The following is a 24,859-nucleotide window of genomic DNA, read 5'->3' on the forward strand; positions in this document are numbered from 1 at the left end:
AACCCTTGCACATAATCATAGTTACATAACTATACATACTGATTCCATGTGTTGAGTGTGCCAGCATAGCACATTTTGACATTGTCAAGACAGTGAATATGACTTACTTGGGAACTTAACAGAAGGAATTGGAAATGTTTTTTTCCTTCAGGCTTATTATAATCTACCCACCTAACAACCATGGGAACATTCATAAGTGAGAAAACGTTTCTTTATTTCACCTCCACATATATTAAAAAAGAAAGCCTTGTTATAAATTTCTTTCCAGAAGCTTAGAAAAGGACATTTTGGACTATTTGGATGCTTAAGAGTTTTAATTATGGCTTCTAAATCTTCACTTAAAGATGGTGAAAGTAATGCATGAGAAAAATGCTTATGCCATGACCTGGGATAACAGTATTTTCCAGGTATTTACAACTGGTTGAGCCTACATTAAACTACTTTATCATTTCTTATGGGTGAGATAAGAAAGCTAGTTCATCAGTATTGTGCCAGATTCAGAGACAGTGACTACAGGGAAAGCCTTTAGCAGAACAGTCCCTTGAAAACGGCTATTTCTACTCATCCTCTCAAATAAGCAGTTTAAAAGTATTTCTACAAAGGGCATGCCTCCCTACTAATTGTTTTCGAGTTTGGTAGGCTGGAACACTCTTCTTTAGAGTATAGCCAAATTAAGAACCAGATAGAGGAGCCAGCTGGGTCTAGAGCACGAAGCCAACTTGGATACCCAATTCCCAGAGTTGCCTGAGTAAAGTGGGACTAACTGCGGGCACAGGACTGGAAACTGAGGTACATCGCGGTTTCTTATTCCTTGTCTCCTGAACTGCTGAACTGTGCTGGTTCACCCAGTTGTTGGCCAAGTAAGTGGAGCCCTGCCAGTATGGAGTACAAAGGTGCGAAATATTTATCAAGGAAAACATTTGGAAACAATACTAGGACGGTCATCAGACCGTGATGTGGGTGAAGCCGGGAACAGAGAGTTGGTCCGGCTGCAGCATCTGAGAGCTTTGGAAAAGTTCTCAGCAGAAATCCCTCGTCCTAGGAGTTCCAGGGCTACCCAGAGTTGGCCCCGCCTTAGTCTCTTGTGGCACTTAGTCATTGGCTGCGGGCAGCCGTGGGAAACATGACCTCAGCGTGGAAGGTTTCAGGGCCAAACAGCTGGCGCTGTCACTCAATTACCCTCCCTGCTGTAAGCTGATCTGAGAGGCGTGTTCTCGCCTCTGCCACGGAGATCAAATGTGCCTCCAACACATTCCTCCATGGCCCAGAAGAGTATGTCCAGCGCCTCTAGCAAACAGAAGGAAGGAATTAACAAGCAATTTTCTTCTGTAACAATGGGCTGGAGTTCCATGAGCCACACATTGATTGATAATGTGATTTTATAGTGTGTGTGTGTGTGTGTGTGTGTGTGTGTGTGTGTGTGTGTGTGTGTGTGTGTGTAATGTATCTAGATGCAGAGATGATTTGTCCCTATGGTACATTTTGAGGATTAATACATCAAATGGCAATCGGCAAGTCTGCATTCACACTTCAATATCAGGCACTGGCAGTGGTGGCTTGGTGGAACTTAAAGATGTTGGCAAAGAAAAGTGCAGACGCTGGGAGATATGGAACAGTCCCCATGTGGCAACAACTGTCCTATAAACCACATATTAAAAAAAAACCCAAAAACCCCAAGGTTAAACTTTGACTTGCTGTTACTGAGTGCAGCAGAAGTAAAGACACTAAAGGGGGGAGGCAGGTGGGGACTCAGAGGATGAGGGGGGCCCAGGGCATGATGGTGAAGAAAGACTGCCCACGATGGTGGGACTGGCCCTCAAACACCTAACATGGGGACGTGAGAAACTGTACTTATGTGACACCAACTGCCCCGTAAACCTTTATTTCTCCCAATAAAGCTATCTGAAAACAAAAAGTACAGGATATCACCCTACCCTTAAGTTGCAACAATATGAAATGATAAGACATTTAAAATCCTTCTTAAAGCAGGGGGTGGGTGGGGGGGAGCTGGGCCTTCTCTTTTGCCAATCCCATCCCACCCATGTTCAAAGAGACTTTTTGTATGTCAGCTTCAGTGTTTAAGCTTCCCAAAGACATCACTGGAACAAAGGCTGGCAGTCACTGCACCCAAATTAAAAATGTGCAAACTCCTGGATCAAAGCATTGTTAGAGCCAGCTGTGCAACAACACTCATCAAATCTCTGCTGTTCAGGCATATTATGATTGCATGACACCAAATTAAACTTGATCTAGTAAGAGGCTTCTCTTGGAAACAAAAATTCTTCTGACTAGTGGTAATTTTTATTTGTTTCCAAACACTGAACTGTACTCTAGTATTTTCTGAGTCATGTGGAAATCACTTGCTTTCTTTAAACCTTATTTTACATTTGTCTACAAATTTCAGGAAATTTTGAAATTCTAAGGGTGTCTCAACAGCACAAAAGAAAATCACTGATGGAATTAGACTGACATTTTTCTCCTCTATCTCTCTCTCTCTCCTCTCATTTGTGTCTGTGACCCAGAGAAACCAACTGTATTTTATTTTATTTTTGGATGAGCTGGATCTCTTTCTTTCTCTTCAGGGTGCCCCTCCTACCTCAGAGGAGGAGAAGAAGCCAATTCCAGGAGCAAAGAAGCTTCCAGGACCTGCAGTCAACCTTTCAGAGATCCAGAATATTAAAAGTGAACTGAAATATGTTCCCAAAGCTGAGCAGTAGTTGGACGAGAAAAGGTGAGTGAAGAAATAATTTCCTTTGTCTCAACAAGACAGTTCAGTAATGACCCCTGGGGATGGCTCACCCCACCCTCATCCATACATCTGGCACCTACCAACTGGGATGAGACTTCTGCCAGCACGGAGCTTGTGGAATTGGGCCAAGTAATGCTCTCTTTCTGAGATCCTGGGAACAAATCTATCTTCCATTCAATTTTCCTTAATCCCACTGTGTAAGTTTATTCCACTTTTTAAGCGGAAGCTTTAAGTCTAGAGGAGAGGAATCTATACTGGGAACATAAAACAGGTATTTATTATCTGAGTGATTTTTTGCAACCATTTTTCCCACTTATCCACTCATTTATTCAACCAATATTTAATATCTGCTATGGGTTGAACACTATACATTTTAAAATCACTTATCATGGGGGCTGGGTGGTAGCGCACCAGGTTAAGTGCACATAGTACAAAGCGCAAGGACCTGCACAAGGATCCTAGTTCGAGTCCCCAGCTCCCCACCTGTGGGGGGGAGGGGTGGTCACTTCACAGGTGGTGAAGCAGGTCTGCAGATGTCTTTCTTTCTCCCTCTGTCTTCCCCTCCTCTCTCAATTTCTCTCTGTCCTATCCAACAATGACGAAAGCAGCAGCAACAACAATGGAAAAATGGCCACCAGGAGCAGTGGATTTGTAGTGCAGGCACCGAGCCCCAGCAATAACGTTGGAGGAAAAAAAATTACTTATCATGTGCTAGATACTATGTGGAGAACATTTTCATCAGGCATCTTAAAAGCTAGTGCTGTTGCCTTCTCATTATACTGCTTCACCCCTTCCTCTCACCACCCCTTAAAGATGGATTGTGCAGGTTAGGACGAAATCTTTGGTCTCTACAGATGACAGGGGCAGGCTCAGCAATGGAGCTCTGGTGTGCCCTCTACTGGAACCAGGGGTTAGGATGAAATCGTTGATCTCTACAGGTGGCAGGGGCAAGCCCAGCAATGGAGCTCTGGTGTGCCCTCTACTGGAACCAGAACAGAACAGGATGTTGTTGAGACAATGCTGTGTATCAGAAGGCAATATTACTTGAGAGTCTCTCTCTCTCTGACTCATAGGGGTATTTCTTTATAGTCTGAGAAAGAGAGGAATTTTAATATTTCAACTTAAAATAACAGAACAGTATCTCGTATTTTCAGCATAAAAGAACAAAGAAGTAAGAATAAAATACAGTGTGGTCCCTGACCAGAGAACGAGTCCCAGGAAGCTGGATGGGGACAAACTGACATGAGGAGGAAGTGCCTGAAGCATGTGTGAGGCTGCACACACTTGTAATAGTTATAACAGAGTGCCGCAAACAGATGCTTGAGCATCGCTGTACTCTGACTTGCTTGTGTTACCAAGATGAGAGGAAATATTCCTAGATGCTAGGGATGAAGCGGCAGAAATTTCTCCTTTTTCTTCTTAACCATCTTATTGGGAAACTAATGATTTATAGGACAGTTGTTGAAACATGGGTACAGTCTCTTACTCTCTCTGTGAGAGGTGGCTGCACATCACTCCCACCACCAATCCTAGTCCCTCTTCACCACTGTGCACTTGTTACCCAGAGCCCTCCTCCTCCTCCACCCACTCATAGCCCCATCTTTTGCTTTACTGCAGTACACCCTGCCTAATTCAAACTTCCCTATGTGTTTCCCTATTCTTCCCTTGTTTCTAAAGTCTCACCTATAAGGGAGATAATCCCGTATTCAGGAGGCTCCTCAGAACACTAGAAATGGATCTTCCCAGTGCTCTGTCAGTTCCTCTCCTAGGCATCTATCCACAGAATGCAGAACTTTTAATCTGTATTTATTTTTTATTGCCCCCAGGGTTATCGTTGGGATTCAGTGCCTACACGAGGAATCCACCACTCCTGGTAGCCATCTATCTTTTGGATCATTTATTTATAGAGTTAGAGAGAAATGGAAAGGGAAGGGAGAGAGAGAGAGAGAGAGAGAGAGAGAGAGAGAGAGAGAGAGAGGGAGAGAGAGAGGCACAAAGAGAGGGAGAAAGGGAGAGCGGGGCAGAGAGAAAGATACCTGCAGCACTGCTTCACTATTGGTTAGGCTTCCCCTCTGTAGGTGGGGGTAAGGGGCTTGAACTCAGGTACTTCTGCATAGTAACATGTGGGCTCTAACGGGAGCACCACTATCCAGTTCCTGAATGCAGAACTTTTTTCTAAGAAGGCCTGGGGAAGGGAAATGAACTTTTTGTAATAGTTATTATCATCACTCAACCAAGGTTGTCTGGTTAGACACATGAATTTTTAATGCAAACTCTAAAGGGTTTTGCTTTTATGAAATCCATATAGACCTAAATTTAACCCAACTCCAGCTGAACTTGGTTTTGAAAATTCAAAGGGATGCTGTTTTCAAAATAGCCCAGAGAGGTCTTTGTAGTGTCATTTGGCATCGAGGTTGATTGTGTGGCCTTGGCTCAGTGACTCCAATAACAGTGAACAAGAGCAACTCAATAAAATATCGGGGCCAGGTGGTGGCATACCCAGTTAAGTGTATAAATTACCAAGCACAAGGACCCAGGTTCAAGCCCAGCTCCCTACCAGCGGGGGTTGAGGGTGCTTCATGAGCGGTGAAGTAGATGTGGAGGTGTCTATCTTTCTCTCCCTCGGTCTGTCTCCCCATCCTCTCTATCCTATCTAACAACTATTAGAAAGGAAAAAATGACCACAGGGAGCAGTAGATTTGTAGTGCCAGCACTGAGCCCAAGTGATAACCCTGACTGAAAAAGAAATAAAATAAAATATAAAAAAAGGTGCAGAGTATTAGGAACACATTTCTGTAACATCATCTTTTCAGAAGAGATTTTTATGACTCTTCTCTCCAAGACAAATTCTTATAATGCAAAACCACTCTGAAAGGTCAATTTGTCCTTATTTTACAGTAATATACAAATCTGTGTTGTCAGGGTAATTGATTTGAATTTCAAATGAGTATAGTCATTGTTTTAAGCAAAGAAATGATCTTTATTTCTTACAAGAGAGGTATTAAGTTATTTTTTTTAAGTTGGAGATTTTTTTTTAACTTTGCATTTTTTTCTACAAATATGCTAGATTTTTTCGTCTTCTATCATCATAGTTTGCGGCCACAGAGGAAGAGCATTTCTTAATATTGACTTCTTCCATGGACTTGTAAGCAATAAATACCCTGAACTGGTCATCATTTGCTCTTTACTGATTAAACTGCAAATTTTCAGGGTCAGAAAATATGAAAAATGCCAAAATGTGTTGTTCGAATACATTATAGGATGAAATGACTTTTTCTGGGCTCAAATGTATTCAGGATTATATTTTTATACTTATTTCATGACTTAATGGCTTGAACAAAACATAGATATCATCAGTAATTTCCACAGCTGGGTATTTTACTTCAAGAAGGCACACAAAAGCAAGATTTCAATGCAGCATGTTTATCTTAAACTGTATTTTTATCTCAGTTAATAAACTTAGAGATATTGATCTTTCAGTTATGATCACCTGAGGAATCTATCTTTGTTCTGGAGAATTCTACTTTCTAAATAATATACCACATTTCCACAACAATGAGCATAAAACATTTTGGTGATAAAAATTTTATATTTACCTCTAACAACAGGCAATTATATAAAATATACTTTATTTAATAATTTTAATAATTAATTTAAGCTTTAATTTTAAATAGTTAAAATTAAATTATTAATAGTTTAATTAAAAACTTTAATTAAGATAATTGTATTTATTAGAATAGCTTATAATTTAAATTATTTAAATACTAGTTCAATAGTAAATAACTGTACAATTAAGGGAAGGATTGATCTTTCCTCCTTCTTGAGTTCCTAATTCCTACCCTCACCAGGTATTGTCCAATGATTTAATCAAACAGATGGTCGTCTGAAGATTGAGAGCATAGGTTAATAGAGCTGAACACTAAAAATCATGGACTGCAAGTCTCAAAGTCTAAATTATAATCATTGCAATATTTTAGACATATAAGTCAGAGCAGCATTTCCTTCAAACTATGGACAGTGATTTTTTTTTATTGGAATTTCAGAGTCGTTCTACACATTGGATCATGGTGAGAATTGTTTACGGAATGTGATTAGAAACATTCTGGGCTAGGAATAATAATAATAAAAAAGTCACTACTAGTCCTAACAGTAATCACGGTGTGTGGCAGTGGATTTAGAATTACACTTAATCAGGAACTAGAACCAGGCAACATACTGAGTTAAGACCAAGAGATACAAAATTATCCCAAATCTGATCTAGACTGGGAGACCTAGATGCAATTACACCCACTCAGAATTCTCCTGGCTAGGGTTTACAGTGATTTAATCACATGGTGACTTAAGTAAGTCCAGGAACCCGATAAAGAGACAGGACTAGGGAAATGTCGGAAAACCAAGAGCCCTCCAAGACTCCCATGCCTGCTTGTTTGCTGTGTCATTAGAAAGCATCACTCCTCAGTCCACTGTCAGCTTCTTTACTTGTACCTATAGCAGATGCCATCTCAGAATTCATGGTCAAGGGTCTGGGGAACCTGGAGAACTGCTCAAGGCTGATCTGCAACAGACTCTGTGCCCATTTCTGCTTCAGATCAGACCACAGGTATCCAGTAATGGACTATTGTAGCCAGCCTCTGTACCATGGTCACTTGTTCACTCTGTGCTAAGACATACAGATGTCAAACCTGGTCCCTGCTCTCTTGCTATTAAGTCTTGATGGAAAGATACAATAAAATACTGCAGAGCCAGGAGGTGGCACACCTGGTTAAGCACACACATTACAAGGTTCAAACCCCTGGTCCCCAGTTGTAGGGGGAAAGCTTTATGAGTGGTGGAGCAGGACTGCAGGTGTGTCTCGGTCTCTTCCTCTCTCTATTTCTCCTCCCCTCTCAAGTTCTCTTTGTCTCTACCCAATAATAAATAAATAAAATATGTTTGAAAAGATTGCATTTAAAAATACTTTAAAAGGCAGATAACAGTTCAAGAGATAAATAGCAGCTCAGTGATTCAAACTATCCTACAACAACTATTTATGATCCACTATCAAGCAAGCTGTAGCACTAACTGATGTCATATCTTATGACAGGGAGGACTGCTTTGGACTTTGCAGCAATTTCAAGGAGGTGGTGGGGATAGAATTGTTAGCCAGAGCTACCGGGCATGTGACCATCCATCCTTATGGGACACCAAACAGTTCTTCCAGGGAAATCCTTGAACTTTTAGTGAAAAGCAAAACAAGATCCCACAACACACCCACGCCATATTTTTTTCTTATTCCAGTGGTAAACAAACCCAGTGATACAGAATTGGGAACAAACAAAATAAGTCTCAAAGTGGTAGCAATGTAGCAATTACAAGAAAACCAATTAACAAAAACAAACCTGAAGAATGATTCTACAGTTCTGTTAATGAACACACGATAGTTGCAGCTCAAACTCCTGAGACTGATGATGCACTCAAAAGAAAATTGTCACCTGAAGTTGCAGGGATTTTTCCTCTCTGTGTTGGACAATGTAGTATGGTTTTATGTTGCATGGCTTCTGGATTACACACTAAGTCAGAGTTTCAGAGAAATATAAGTTGTAGTGAGTTTTTTTTATAATGAAACATTAGTAAATTTATTACATAGGAACTAATTATTCTTTCAAATCATTTTATGGGGGGATGACTGCTTATGGTACAGTTGTTGACACATGGGTACAATTTCTCATCTCCCTTTGATAGTTGTCTGCAAAACATTCTTACCTGAAACTGAGGTCCTATCCCTCCATTATGCACCAGAACACCAACACCCTCTCCATCTCCCTTCCACCTGTGGGGATTAGCTTTGGTGCAGTACACTACACTCAGTCCAGGGTTCATCTTGTGCCTTGCATTTCTTTTCTTGTTTCTTAAGCTATGCTTATAAATGAGATCACCTTGTATCCATCCTCCCCTTTGGGTTTATATTACTTAACCTACCTCCTTCAAGTTCCATCCAAGATGAGGCAAAGGAGATGACTTCATGATTTTTACATAAAATCTGAGTAGTGTTCCATTGTATAAATGTGCCACAACTTTCTTTTTTTAAATTTTTTATTTAAGAAAGGAGACATTAACAAAACCGAAGGATAGGAGGAGTACAACTCCACACAATTCCCACCACTTGATCTCCATACCCCATCCCCTCCCCTGATAGCTTTCCCATTCTCTATCCCTCTGGGAGTATGGACCTAGGGTTGTTGTGTGTTGCAGAAGGTAGAAGGTCTGGCTTCTGTAATTGCTTCCCTGCTGAACATGGGCGTTGACTGGTTGATCCATACTCCCAGTCTGCCTCTCTCTTTCCCTAGTAGGGCGGGTCTCTGGGGAAGTGGGGCTCCAGGACACATTGGTGGGGTCATCAGTCCAGGGAAGTCTGGTCGATATCACGCTGGCATCGTTAACCTGGTGTGCCACAACTTTCTTAGCCACTCATCTGTGGTTAGGCAACTTGGTTGCTTCCAAGTTTGGGCTATTAGTTGTGCTTCTATGAACATAGGTGTATATAGATCCCTTCGGATAGGTGTCTTTGTTTCCTTAGGCTATATCCCTAGAAGAAGAATTGCTAGGTCATAGGGTGGGTCCATTTCTAACATTCTCCATATTGTTTTCCACAGGAGAAGGACCAATTTATATCATACCAGCAGTGCAAAAGGAATCCTTTCCTCCCACATCCTCGCAAAACTTATTGTTTCTCTCCTTTCTTTTTCCTTAAATTTTTAAAATTTATTATAATTTAAAAAATTTTTTATTGGGGAATTAATGTTTTACATTCGACAGTAAATACCATAGTTTGTACATGGATAACATTTCCCAGTTATCTATATAACAACACAACCCCCACTAGATCCTCTGTCATCCTTTTTGGACCTGTACTCTTCCTGCACACCCACCCCAGAGTCTTTTACTTTGGTGTAATACGCCAACTACAGTTCAGGTTTTGCATGTGTTTTCTCTTCTGATCTTGTTTTTCAACTTCTGCCTGAGAGTGAGATCATCCCATATTCATCCTTCTGTTTCTGACTTATTTCACTCAACAGGATTTTTTCAAGGTCCATCCAAGATCAGCTGAAAACGGTGAAGTCACCATTATTTTTACTTTCTTTTATTTATTTATTTATTTTTTATTGGGGAATTAATGTTTTACATTCAACAGTAAGTACAATAGTTTGTACATGCATAACATTCCCCAGTTTCCCATATAACAATACAACCCCCACTAGGTCCTCTGAATTCTTCTTGGACTTGTATTCTCCCCACCCAGCCACCCACCCCAGAGTCTTTTACTTTGGCTCGATACGCCAATACCATTTCAGGTTCTACTTGTGTTTTCTTTTCTGATCTTGTTTTTCAACTTCTGCCTAAGAGTGAGATCATCCCATATTCATCCTTCTGTTTCTGACTTATTTCACTCAACATGATTTTTTCAAGGTCCATCCAAGATCGGCTGAAAATGGTGAAGTCACCATTTTTAACAGCTGAGTAGTATTCCATTGTGTATATATACCACAACTTTGCTCAGCCACTCATCTGCTGTTGGACACCTGGGTTGCTTCTAGGTTTTAGCTATAAGAAATTGTACTGCTAAGAACATATGTGTATACAGATCTTTTTGGATGGGTGTGTTGGGTTCCTTAGGCTATATCCCCAGGAGAGAAATTGCAGGATCATAGAGTAGGTCCATTTCTAGCTTTCTGAGAGTTCTCCAGACTGTTCTCCACAGAGGTTGGACCAATTGACATGCCCACCAGCAGTACAGGAGGGCTCCTTTGACCCCACAACCTCTCCAGCATTTCCTGCTGTTACCTTTTCTGATGTATGACATTCTCACAGGAGTTAAGTGATATCTCACTGTTGTCTTTATTTGCATTTCTCTAACAATCAAAGACTTGGAATATTTTTTTTCATGTGTTTCTTGGCCTTTTGGATCTCTTCTGTGGTGAATATTCTGTCCATGATCTCTCCTCATTTTTGGATGGGGTCATTTGGTTTCTTATGGTTGAATTAGGTAAGCTCTTTATATATTTTGGTTATTAGCCTCTTGTCTGATGTATGGCATGTAAAGATCTTCTCCCATTCTGTGAGGGGTCTCTAGGTTTTGGTAGTGGTTTCTCTTGCTGTACAGAAGCTTTTTAACTTGATGTAGTCCCATAGGTTTATATTTTAGTCTTCTTTGTAATTGAATTTGTTTCATTGAAGATGTCCTTAAAATTTATGTGGAAAAGAGTTCTGCCAATATTTTCCTCTAAGTATCTGATAGTTTCTAGTCTAACATCCAAGTCCTTGATCCACTTGGAATTTACTTTTTTATTTGGTGAAATATAGTGTTCAGTTTCATTCTTCTGCATGTTTCAACCTATTTTTTTCAACACCATTTGTTGAAGAGACTCTGTTTTCCCCATTTAATATTCTGGGCATCTTTGTCAATTATTAGATGTCCATAGGTGTGGGGTTTACTTCTGGGCTCTCAATTCTATTCCACTTGTCAGTGTGTCTATTTATGTTCCAATACCAAGCAGTTTGATTACAATGGGCCTATAATACAATTTGAGATCTGGGAGTGTGATGCCTCCGGTTCTGTTCTTTCTTCTCAAGATTGTTTTGGCAATTCTAGGTCTTTTCTGGTTCCAGATAAACATTTGTAGCTTTTGTTCTATTCTCCTGAAAAATATCATTGGGATCTTGATGGGGATAGCATTAAACTTGAATATGGCTCTGGGCAGTACATTCATTTTGATGATGTTAATTCTTCCAACCCATGAACATGGAATATCTTTCCATTTCTTTGTGTCTTTTTCAATTTCCTTGAGTAGTGACTCACAATTTTCAGTATACAAGTCTGCCACTCCATTGGTTAGGTTTATTCCTAGATATTTTATTGTTTTTGTTGCTATAGTAAAAGGAATTGATTTCTGGATTTCATCTGCTTCTAACTTAGTGTTTGCATAGAGGAATGTCACTGATTTTTAATGTTAATTTTGTAGCCTGACACCTTACTGTATTGCCTGATGATTTCCAAAAGCTTCTTGCAGGATTCCTTAGGTTTTTCTATGTATACTTTCATGTCATCTGCAAACAGGGAGAGTTTGACTTCTTCTCTTCAAATCTGTATCTAACTACTTGCTCCTGCCTCATAGCTATGGCAAGAACATTCAACACTATGTTGAATAGTAATGGTGATAGTGGGCAGCCCTGTCTAGTACCTGATCTGAGGGGAAATGCTTCTAGTTTTTCATCATTGAGTATGATGTTTGCTGTAGGTCTGCTATATATAGACTCCACTATCTTCAGCAATTTTCCATCTATTCCCATCTTTTGTAGTGTTTTGATGATAAAGGGATGTTGTATTTTGTCAAAGGCTTTCTCTGCATCTATTGCTATGACCATGTGGTTTTTGGTCTTGCTTTTATTGATGATCAATCACATTGATTGATTTACGTATATTAAACCAACCTTGCATCCCTGGGATAAACCCCACTTGGTCATGATGAACAGTCTTTTTAATATACTGCTATATCCAGTTGGCTAGAATTTTGTTCAATATTTTAGCATCTATGTTAATCAGAGATATTGGTCTGTAGTTTTGTTTTTTGGTTGTGTCCCTGTCTGCTTTTGGTACCAAAGTTATGTTGGCTTCATAGAAGCTGGCAGGGAGTATTCCAGTGTCTTCAATCTTCTGGAAGACTTTTAAAAGTAGAGTTATTAGTTCTTCTTTGACAATTTTGTAGAATTCATTTGTAAAAACATCTGGTCTAGGACTTTTATTCATGGGAAGGTTTTTGATAACGGATTCAATTTCATTAGCTGTGATGGGCCTATTAATGTCATCTACTTCCTCTTTACTTAATTTTGGAAGTTCATAGGTATCTAGGAAATCGTCCATTTCTTCCAGGTTCTCCAGCTTGGTGGCATATAGATGTTCATAGAAGCCTCGCATAATATGTAGAATTTCTGTGGTGTCTCATGTGCTATCTCCTCTTTCATTTATGATGTGATTTATTTGGGTCTTCTACCTTTTTTGTTTTGTGAATCTGGCTAAAGATTTTTCAGTTATGTTCAGTCTTTTGAAGAACCAAAATTCACTTTCATTGATCTTTTGTATGGTTTTCTCATTTTCAATTTTCTGCCCTAACTTTAGTGATGTCCTTCTGTTTGCTTTAGGGTTCCTTTGTTCTTCTTCTTCTAGGTCTTTAAGATGTGCAATCAGGTTGTTTATGTGTGCTTTTTCTTGTTTCCTAATGTGTGCTTGTATGGCTATGAACTTCCCTCTCAGTACTGCCTTAGCTGTGTCCCAATTATTTTGATAGCTTATGTCTTCATTTTCATTGAAGTCTCAAAACATTTTGATTTCTTCCTTGATTTCCTCTTTGACCCAGTAGTTTTGAAGTAGTGTACTGTTGAACTTCCACATTCTGGGACTCCTGTTAATATTTGTTGATTGTTAAGTGTTAGTTTAATTCCACTGTGGTCTGAGAAGATGCTTGGGATGATTTCAATATTCTTGAATTTGCTAATGCTGTCTTTGTGGCCTAACTTATGGTCGATCCTTGAGAATTACCCATGTGGACTTGAGTAAAATGTGTATTCCAGTTTCTTGGGGTGAACGACTCTGAAAATGTCCAATAGTTCTAGTTTACCTGTCTCCTCATTTAGCTCCCTCATGTCTTCATTGATTTTCTGCCTGGGTGATCTGTCAAGTTGAGAGAGTGGGTGTAGAAGTCGCCTACTATGACTGTGTTGATGTTAATATATTGCTGTAGCTCTTTCAGTAGATGTTTGATGTATTTTGATGGCTTCTCATTGGGTGCATAGATGTTAATAATTGTTAAGTCCTCTTGATTGACTGCTCCTTTAAGCACTAAGTAATGTCCATCCATATCTTTTCAAATTTTATTTATTTTAAAGTCTATCATGTCAGATATGAGAATAGCTGTTCCTGCCCCTTTTGTGGGCCACTGGCATGTATGATAGTTTTCCATATTTTCACTGAGTCTGTGTTTGTCTTGTTGAGTTAGGTGAGTTTCCTGTAGATAGCACATTGTTGAGTTGTGTTTTCTGATCCATCTTCCTACTCTGTGCCTTTTAATAGGTGAGTTCAGGCCATTGTCATTTATTTATATCAAAGATTGAAGATATTTTAATGCCATTCTTATAGATTTCTAGAGTGTTCTGATAGATGGCCTATTTATGGTGGTCTGACTGTTTCTAGCAGGATATGGTAGTGTTGGTTGAAAACATTTCTCATTGAGCATGATAGATATCTTGCCATTTTCTTCTGGCCTGTAGTGTTTGTGTGGAGAAGTCAGCTGCTAATCTTATGGGTTTTCCTCTGTAGGTGACTCTTTGTTTTTCTCTTGCAGCCTTCAGGATCCTTTCTTTATCCTTATTCCTTTCCATTCTAAATATGATGTGTCTTGGTGTCATTAAGTCTGTGTTAATTCTGTTTGGGACCCTCAGGGCTTCTTGAACCTTTATGTCTTTGATGTTGTCTAGACTAGAGAAGTTCTCAACTATTATGTCCAGAAGAATGCTTTCTTTCTCTCCCTTTCTTTCTTCCTCTGGTAAGCCAATAATGTGTATATTATTTATTTTGAAGTCATCCCATAGGTCTCTGTTGTTGTTTTCAGTATCTCTTAATTTCTTTTTGAGATCTCTTATTTCTTTTTTAGTTGTCTCTAATTCATCCTGGATCTTGCAAATTCTGTCTTCAGCCTCATTTATTCTATTCTCTGTCCCCTCTACTGTTTTCTGGAGTTCATCTATTTTGTTACCCTGTTCTGATGCTGTTTTAGCTTGTTCAGCTACTTGTGTTCTTAGCTCAGCTATTTCAGGTTTCAGCTCTCTAATAACCTTGAGATAATTAGTTTTCTTCTAGAGTCTCATTTGTTGTTTCTGCATTTCTGATGACAATTCTTTCAAACTCTTTACTCACTCCTGTGATTATTTCCTTAACTAGTGTTTGGATGTTTACCTCATCATTTTGTGCTTCAACCTTTGGGGGGCTTTTAGCTGGACTCTTGTTCTAGTTCATTTCTCCAATATTTCTTCTTGTTGGTTTAACCATTCTATATAGTATATTATGAGGTCCTGCTCTCAGTACTTTTCAAATTACTGATCACTCTTCTGTGGATTGACTTGTGTCTAAGTAAGGTACTTAAAGTGTTCACAGTTGTGGAAATTGAGAGTTGATTCAATATTATTTTAATCCCTGAGCTGTAGCACAGTGGTTTAAAAGCCTCTTTTGTTCTTTTTCTTCCCTGTAGGCTATGAGAGCCTGAGGGCTTTTAAAGTATAAGTAGGCTTCTCAGCTTAATCCCTCACTCCTGACCAAGGGATAAAGCAAGGTGGGTGAGAGATAATACAGTGATTATGCAAAGAGACTCTCACACCCCAAGGATCCAAAGCTCTGGGTTCAATTCACTTTATCTGCCAAGCTGGGAAGCACTGTTGGGCCCTGTACTAAACAAGTCCTGCTTGTAGTCTGTAGGTTCTGAGGTAAGTATTCACTATGTTCTCACCAGGAGAACAACATGGAAAGGCTTCTGCCACACAGCCCCACCACTAGGCTGCCAAGGTGTAGATCTTCTCCTGAGTTTCCTGGTTAATTTTCTGTCCCTAAATGTCAGCACAGGGCCTCTGCCCTGATGCTCCAGCTTCTGAGGGCAGTAGCAATGGAGACTTACAGTTGCATTTGGTGAGTCTTAGGAGAGTCCTCTCCTCCCTTCAGTGGTCTTTTTGTTGGTAAAACAGACTGGAGGTGGTGCCTCAACTGGTAAACTGCTAGATTGTTACCAGCCACTTAATCTCTCCCTAGGCTCCTCTGTCCTTGAGCCACAGGTATTTGCACTCACCGGTGATTTGGTGGGTTCCTGAAGTCATTCTAGTCCTGCCTTGTTGTGGTCCCAGATGATCTACTTTGGTATTCCTAGCTGACCCAGGAAAGGAGTGGAGAGAAACACAGCTGCTGCTGCTCCATAGCCCTACTTCTGGAAGTCTCGTTTCTCTCCTTTCTAATGTACGACATTTTCACAGGTGTAAAGTGGTGTCTCATAATTGTTTTTACCTTTTGCATTTCTCTGATAATCAGTAACTTTAAGCTTTTTGTTTTCTGTATGTCTCCTGACCCTCTAGGTCTCTTCTTTGGTGAAGAGTCAGTAGCTTTTGGTCATGTATGTAGGTAGAAAAATCTATGGAAACAATTACATTTACCTTTAAAAACTGAAGAAAGCACTTTAATTTTTGCATCAGGAAATCTGTAAGGTCAAACAGAGGGCATGGTACTAAACTTTTTTGGGTACTAAACTTTATGAAACATCTCTGCTGGGCAAGAAGTGAGAGTGAGTGGGAATGATACCCAGTTCCTGGGTACCCAGATACACAGCCCCATGAACTCTAATTAGTCTCTTTCCTGTACTCCATACTGGCCAACCTGCCTTGATTGTGGCATTTGTAGATCTTAAAAGAAAATCATTATAGTGTCTTATTGGGAAAGCTTTGCTGTCTCCTAGCATTATATTTGTGCTGACACAATACTGACAACATATTGTCTTTTAAATTTATTGGGTTTTTTTTTTTTTTTGCCTCCAGGGTTATTGCTGGGGCTCAGTGCCTGCACCATGAATACAAATCCACTGCTCCTGGAGGCTATTCCCCCCCCTCCTTTTGTTGCCCTTGTTGTTTTATCGTTGTTGTGGTCATTTTTATTATTGTTGTTGTTACTGATGTTGTTGTTGGGTAGGACAGAGAGAAATGGAGAGAGGAGGGGAAGACAGAGAGGGGGATAGAAAGATAGACACCTGCAGACCTGCTTAAATTTATATCTTAAGGCTGGTGTGCTCTGTATGCATCTGAATTATACAGGGTGTGTCAGTAGGTTGTTATTGTGCCCTAACCACAGTTCTGGTGAGCCCTAGAAGTGTGTTCTTATAGCATTTCCAAGTCCTAGTATTCTCAGGCAGGTAACTATTTAAAAACAAGAGTAGGTTTTCTCAAAGAGCTGAAGGTAACATTGTTGACTGACCAGTAAGGAGCTCAGAAATTTTACTTTAATTCATTGACTGCAACCTTATTCCCCTGGGAAACTGATATATTAGAGAAAGTGTTAAGTATGAATTACATTCCTTGAAAGGAAAGGAAAGTTTACAAAAACAGAAGAAAATGATTCAACATTCAAAAATTTGACTTTATCTTTCAAATGACATCTAAGTCCAGATATGATGTATGTACCAACCAATCATCATGAAAGATGCCATCTCTGATCAAGAACATAAGGTGTTCATTATTCTTAAATGTTAAGCATTACACATCACCATCATCCTTGCTGATTCAAGGGCTAATTTTGAAATTGTTGGCAGGAGGGCATATTGATGTACCCAGATACTTGATTAAAAAGTGCACTTAGCACCTAATGACGGATCTCCGTAATATGTGAAGAAAAATGTGATAGAATTGAAGGGGAAAATAGACAACTCGGTAGTAATAGCAGGAAACTTCAATACCTCATAGTTAATAACAGCCAACTAGACAGAAGATACAATGAAGTTGTTTTAGTCTATTCAGGCTGCTATACCAAAACACAGATGAGGTAGTTTATAAAGAACAGATCACTATTTCTCACATTTCTGGAGTTTGGGAAGCCCAAGGTCTAGACACCAGAAGATTCAGTACTTGGTGAAGAATATCTTTCTGGTTTATAGACCACTGTTTTCTCCAACTGCTGTCCTCATATGACAGGAGGGGAAACAGAACTCTTGGGGTCTCTATTACAAGTCTAATAAATAATAAGGTCTCTGCCTCATGGCTTCTTAAAGACCCTACCTCCAAACACAATCATACTGAGGGTGATGTTTCAGCATATGAATTGGGGGAGAGTACAGCCATTCATAAAGAGCAGAAATAGAAAATTTGAACAGCACTACAAAGCCAACTAGACCTAACTGACACCCACAGAACTCAATCCCCAAATAACAGAGTACACATTCTCTCAAGAGCAGATGGCATACTGTCTGGGACAGGACATATCCTAGGCTAGGAAACAAGTCTCCAGATTAAAGAATTGAAATAATGCAAAACATAGTCTCAGATATCAATGGAGTAAAATTAAATCAATAGCAAGAATTTTGTGGGATTTCATAAGCTGTAGAACTTAAACAACACATTCTTGAATAACCAGTGAATCAAAGAAGAAATCAGAAGGGATATTAGAAAATGCTTTGAGACAAACAAAGAAATCCAGCAAACCAAAAAAATTTGGGATGCAGCAAATCTAGTACCTAGAGGGAGATTTATAGTTGCAAATGCCTGTGAAAGAAAGGTAGAAAGAAAGATTTCAAATCAGACACACTGATCTGTGACTAGAAATAGTCCTTTCAAATGGAAAGATAAAATGACTTTGGAAAGTATATTTGTAAACACACTATGACAATGTGGTAGATACTGGGAAATAAAGGCAATCACTCACATATAAGACCACCATTTTCAGCATAAACTCACTTTGATAACTTCCCTTTCCATCTTTTCCTACCAGTTACATATAGGACACAATACAACAAAGTTGCAAAAAGTATGGGCTTTGGGTTAATGACAGTTTGGTCTCACTGCCTTCTACATTTGCAACTTTCAGTACTATGTCTCTATTTCTTCTTTTCATAAAAAGCAGAAAGAAAATGATTACTTCTTCATAGAATAGTTGTTAGGGACTAGGGAGATGTATTTTATTTTAGTTTTCTCATTAATTTTATTGTTGATTTAAAATTGGTTTACAATATAAGATTTTAGTAGTATAGTTACATATGTGTGTGTGTGTGTGTGTTTTTACAATCCACCACATACACCAAAATGAACCCTTCAGCTATTCCCTCCTTTTTTCCAACAAATACCAAGTTTTCAAAGTCTAAGTCAGCTTGGTTATTATTAGTATTATTATTAATGCAAGTTTTGTTTGCTATAGCTCTCTATGTTCCACATTTGACTAAAACTATCTGGTAATGATCTTCACTTCTTTACTATTTCATATTTCCTTAAGCATAGTCATCTCCGATTTCATTGACTTTGTACTGAGTATATACCCCAAAGTTCTATCATCCTATTATTCTATCATCCTATTGAGGATCCTATTGAGAATTTAGGTTGTCCCATATTCTGGCTACTGGGAAGTAGTGCAGCTATGAATATAGGGGTGCATATAGCTTTTTGAATTAGTGTTTGTATCCTTTGGATATATGCCTAGGAATGGCATTACTGTGTAAGGTATTTTCATTTCTTTATAAGTACTCTCCATACCATCTTCCACAGGGACTGTGTCAATTTGCACTCCCTCCAACAGTGTACCAAGATTGTTGCAGGGACTCTGTGCCTACACAACACATCCACCACTCTTGGTAGCCATTTTATTTCTTCTTCTTCTTCTTCTTCTTCTTCTTCTTCTTCTTCTTCTTCTTCTTCTTCTTCTTCCTCTTCCTCTTCTTCTTTATTTTTTAAATATTTATTTATTTACTTTTTGTTGCCCTTGTTGTTTTTATTGTTTTTGTAGTTATTATTGTTGTTGATGTCGTAGTTGTTGGATAGGACAGAGAGAAACGGAGAGAGGAGGGGAAGACAGAGAGGGGGAGAGAAAGATAGACACCTGCAGACCTGCTTCACCGCCTGTGAAGTGACTCCCCTACAGGTGGGGAGCCGGGGGCTCGAACCGGGATCCTTATGTCCTTGTGCTTTGCACCATGTGCGCTTAACCCGCTGCACTACCGTGTGACTCCCATTCTTCTTCTTTTTTAATGTTCCTTTTTCTTTTTCTTACATGGTAGGACAGATAGAAACTGAGAGGAGAGAGTAAGATAGAGAGGGAGAGAGAGAAAGAGAGACACCTGCACCTCCACTTCACCCCTCATAAAATTTCCCCTCTGAAGGTGGGGAATAGGTGCTTGAACCTGGGTCCTCGCATACGGTAATATGTGCGTTTAATTGTGTGTTCCATCTCCGGGGGCCCCAGGAGATCTATTTTTAATATATTTACCTATTTATTTATTTATTTTTCGATAGAGACAGAAATTGTGAGGGGAGAGGGAAAGAGACAGAGAGACATCTGCATCCCTGTTTCACCACTCATGAAGCTTTCCCCCTGCAGGTGGGAACTGAGGACTTGAACTCACGTCCTTGAGTACTATAATGTGAGCGCTTAACTAGGTGCACCACTGCCCAGCCCCAGGAGATGTATTTTTTTTTTAATATATCCAGGCATGGTGCCTGGGGCAGGGAAGTTATTCAGTAAATGGAGAATGGCTCTTCTCTTAGGGTTTTTAATTTTAAATGTAGCTTCATGCACACCACTTGTATAGTTTTGTATCTTTTACCACCTAACATTTTTCTTTTTTTGAGCAGAGCACTGGGACATCTCTTATATAACACTGTTATCCTTCCTACCTGCACTTATTTTTTTCCTTTTTGTTTTTTCATATGTTATTTGACAATACTGAGAGAAACTGAGAGGGGTAAGAGGGATAGAGAAGAAGAGAAAAAGAGACACTTGCAGACCTACTTCCCTTCCTGCAGGTAGGGAGCAGGGACTCAAACCTGGCTCCCTGAACATGGTAACATGTAATGGCTCAATTTGGGTGCACCACTGCCTGTACCCCCTGCACTTTATATTTTATTTTTAACTTTTTTTTTAATTTACCAGAGCACAGATCAACTCTGGCTTTTGGTAGTGTAGGGAATTAACCTGAGACTTTGGAGCCTCAGGAATTAGAGTCTCTTTGCATAACCATTATGCTATCTACCTCACCCCACTTTATATTTTATCCTAAGAATATTTTCATATTACTTTTCAGCCTTGAAAATCAAGATAATTTATTTCTCATAGTCTTTGACTTACTATGATTTCACAACCTTCTCCCTCTGCCAGAAGACAGAGGACTGATCTATTATTTTTCATAGCCTTAAACAAAACAAACAAAGAAACAAACAAAAACTCCAAACATTGTCTTTGTGATTTACTGGAAAAAAATTTGCCCTCAATTTTGAAATATCCCCTTCCTCTGACCCAATTACAGAAGATCTATTTACTTTCTTTGAAGAAAAGTATTCTATGCTGAGATTTCTTTTTCCTTTTTTTTTTTCTTACCTCTCTTGTGAAGCCACATTTATTTTGCTTTGTGTTGGTCTTTTATTTCTCATTTTCTGTTCTCCACTTGGTTAGAATGAAGTCAATTTCTACAATCTTCTGTACTGCATCAAGGTTTTGTTTATTTGTTTTCCTGTCTGGAAAAGTGATTGTTCTGGGCCCTGGTTACAGCCTGTGTGGGCATAAAGTACTCCTGAGGATGAACTTAAGGAGCCTTTGAGCTTGTGGATGCTGCTTTAAGAGTCTCTTCACAGCAAATACACAGAAGCGACCTAGATGACTTCTGTTAACACAGAGATGGGGTGGGGGGAGGCTAGTGTGAGATTCTTAGGAGGAAGTTTGACTTGGTGAGCAAACTTTGAAGGAGTAAACTTGAGACCAGAGAAGCACATCTGCTTCAGTCATTTTTGTGGAAGGCAGAAGTGATGCAGGACCCAATTCTGGAGAACCTTGTGCACAGACATGTAGATTTCCTTCCTTCCTTCCTTCCTTCCTTCCTTCCTTCCTTCCTTCCTTCCTTCCTTCCTTCTTCCCTCCCTCCCTCCCTTCCTCCCTCTCTTTTTCCCTTTAAACCGCTTCTAAACTCTAGATTATGGTGATGATGGGGATTGAACCCGTAACCTTTGGTGTCTTATGCGTGAAAAACATTTAACAATAGCCACTACTACCTCTCCCCAGCGCAAGGCACATAGATTTCCATGGGCAAATGACAGTTAAGACTGGCACTTAGCCTATTCCCAATGGAGCTTAGTATGGTCACTCAGTGGTTCTCAACCAGGTGGAGGGCAATATCTGGAGAGTCTGAGTTGTCACAGCTGGGGGAGGTATGGGCTGACCTTGTCATCTAGTGGGGAGAACCCAAAGATCCTAGTGTATGTCCCACAAAGCCCAGGACATGCCCCTACAACAGAAAATGATCCAACCCCACCAAGCAATTGAAGCACTAAATTTTACAGAAAGCAAAATATTCATAAGAAGAGAGTAGTAATTAGTTGCTCAATATTTAGTAATCAGAAACTTAGGCTCAAAGCACTGTTAAGTAGGACTATGTTGTCAATTGAATTAAATATACTTATGGCACATGGCATATATGGAATGTTCCTGAGTTTAAGAGTACTAGACCTAGAACACACTCTTTTTTCAGGTTATTTTTTTTCCACCTCAAAGTTATCAGAAAGCAGTAGGATATCTCAGCAGTTCACTAAATCATTTTGCGATATTAATGTTAAGCATTGGTGACCATCAGCATTGACGCCGGTGCATCATTTTTATTGTCACCACTGGCATTACCATTTACTATGTTCATGATATTCCTGTCCCTCATGTCATGCATGTCACATACACTGTCTCATTTGTTCCCTGTGCTGACAGTGTGGGCATATACTATGATATCCATTTTGTGAATAATGGCAAAGAGAGTTTACCTAATGGGGGCTGGGTGGTGGCGCACCGTAGTAAGAAGTATAAGGACTGGTGGAGGGATCCTGGTTCAAGCCCCCACTCTCTACCTGCAGGGGGGTTGCTTCACAAGTGGTGAAGCAGGTCTGCAAGTGTCTCTCTGTCTCTCTTCCTCTCTATCCCCCCTCCCCTCTCAATTTCTCTCTGTCCTAGCCAATAAAAAAATAAAAATGGCAGTGAATTAGTAGTGCTGGCACCAGGCTGCAGAGATAACCCCGGAGGCAAAAATAAATAAACAAATTAATTAACTAATTAAAAAGAGAGAATTTACCTAACTTGACAAGAACACTCAGCATGTAAGTCACAGAGATGAGATGGTCATATTCAGCAGATGATCCTTTTAAATGACTGTCATCCAGAGCTGGTAAAACAGCCAACCTGGAAAGTGTGCCTGCTTTACCATCTACATAATCCAGGTTTGAGCCCAGAACCTACCACACTCAAGGAAGCTTTGCTGTTATGTCTCTGTTTCTCTAACTGAAAAAGTTGGCCTTAAATGGTAGAACCACAGCGTCAACTAAGTAACTAATTAAATTGCTGTCATATCATCTACTGTTTGTGCAGATGGGGAGCCATGGCTTCATGACTTTATGAGTCCACTTATCCTGGTGGAGTAATTCAGAGATAGAAAAAGAGGGAAGGAAGGAGGAGGGAGGAAGGGGTGGAGAGAGAGAGAGACCACAACATTACTCTATCATTCATGAAGTGTCCTTGGGTACATAGGAGCATAGTGCTCTTATGTGGTGTAGGGACTCAGGTCCAGATCCTTGCACATGGTAAAGTATGAGCTCTACCCATTGAACTATCACCCAGCTTTTCACTGCATTCTTAAATGGTTCTTTTAGTTATAGTTCTCCAATCTTTGCAGATGTTTCACTGTGTTGGGTTAAAGTAAAACAAAGGCTACATAGACTGCAGAAACTGTTATCTTCACAAAGGAGATCACTAAACCATAGCCCTGATGTTTTGGCTTATTCATTAATTTGGCTAATTCATTCATTGAGACGATCAGCTTTGGGGATTCAAAGATGAATCCGAGTATCCACCTAAGTTGTGTTGAATGGGCAGAACATTGCATAGAAGTACAAATCATTTGCTCTCTTAACAGTCCTGAAAACAGGAAGAGTTAATGTTCATAAATATAAGACAAAGACAGACTGTGAAAGGCAAGGGAAGAGAAGGAAAGAAGGGTGGAAAAGGAAGAGTGGAGGAGAGAGAACACGGGCTGGGCCCAGTGCTCACAACACTGCAGCAGAGAAGTACCAGGCCTTTGCAGAGGTCGCCTTTGTTCCCAGGATGAGCAGGGGCTTGGCAGGCGGCTCCTGTGTTCCAGCCACGAAGCCTTTTCTCCCATTCCCTCTCATGCTGTGTACAGCCCACGCACAAAGCTGGGGAAGTGAATCCCAGGCTGTCTAATCAGACTTGGCTGCATCGTGACAACACTGCTCGTTTTAACTTCCATCCACATGTTGTGGCATTTGAGAAGAAGGAAATCACGAGGAGCAAATCAAGACTCCGCATTTCACTTGCACTCTCTCGCCTCCGCTCTCTGCCCACAGGCTTGCTCGGTGCAGTGCGGTGCTTTATGCAAATGGATAGGTGATGGCTGCTTTAATCCAGCCAGGGTTGGTCAGTGGATTGACTCCTTGAGAGGGAGATTTCTATTAAGCAGTCCACAGCGTGGAGTTGCTTGCTTTTAGGCAGTTGGCACAAGGCTGCTCAGAACACTTCAGCTTGACTGCTGCAAAAACAGCAGAAAGCAAGCATGTCCTACAGCCTGAAAGTCACTGCAGAAAGGACAGTGACATTCCTGACACATAGCAGCCACAGTGGAATCCTTAACAAGTAGCACTTAGCTTTCTGCCTAGTCTGCCTGACCCCCAGTTTTGGGAACAAATGAGATGAATCATGACTGCCCTTTAGTTGCAGAGGCAACAGTGAATTTCCTGAAAGCTTACCAAGCAGAATTATTAAACCCACAGTGCTCAAATAGCCATTAAATCACCCTCGGTTACTCTTGATTTCCTAATAAATTCTGTACATGGGCTCCTTGGAATTTACCTTGACTGAATTAACCTTGTTCTTCAAAATGCAAGTGGCTTTGACTAGGCAAGTGGCTTTGACTAGGAAGAATTCAAGTACCACAATGAATTTACTGACTTACTGAGTTAACATGAGCCTATCCACTATGTGCCAGGCACTACTACCTTAGAGACAGGTGGTAACAAGACACTGTTCCTTAAGGATCTCACAATCCAGGTGGGTGGGGACAGGAGACTGGAGACAGGGGGCGGCATTTGATGGCTGTAAGAATAAAGAAATAAGACATAACCTTCCTTTTAAACCAGGGCACTAGTCAGCTTAGGTTTATGGTGGTGTGGGGGATTGAATGAACCTGGGACTTTGGAGCTTCAGGCATGAGAGTCTTTTTAAATAACTATTGTGCTATCTCCCCCACCAGATACAACCTTTTCAATATAGACAACAAAGGAAGAGTTCAGATAGAGTGTTGGAGAACA

At 40.1% G+C, this 24,859-nt stretch overlaps 1 protein-coding gene across 2 annotated transcripts in view; it reads left to right on the forward strand.

Moving 5' to 3' along the window:
- The window catches only part of SMPX (small muscle protein X-linked), a 68,855-nt gene that overhangs the window by 23,636 nt on the left and 20,360 nt on the right, over positions 1-24,859 (forward strand). For both annotated transcript variants that reach the window (XM_060182885.1, XM_007538956.2), the window contains exon 4: positions 2,583-2,731. In XM_060182885.1, the coding sequence (XP_060038868.1) occupies positions 2,583-2,717 (135 nt within the window). In that variant the 3' untranslated portion in view covers positions 2,718-2,731. The remainder of the gene's footprint in view (positions 1-2,582; positions 2,732-24,859) is intronic.

This window comes from Erinaceus europaeus, chromosome X (assembly GCF_950295315.1).
Source record: "Erinaceus europaeus chromosome X, mEriEur2.1, whole genome shotgun sequence".
Classification (NCBI taxonomy): Eukaryota; Metazoa; Chordata; class Mammalia; order Eulipotyphla; family Erinaceidae; genus Erinaceus; species Erinaceus europaeus.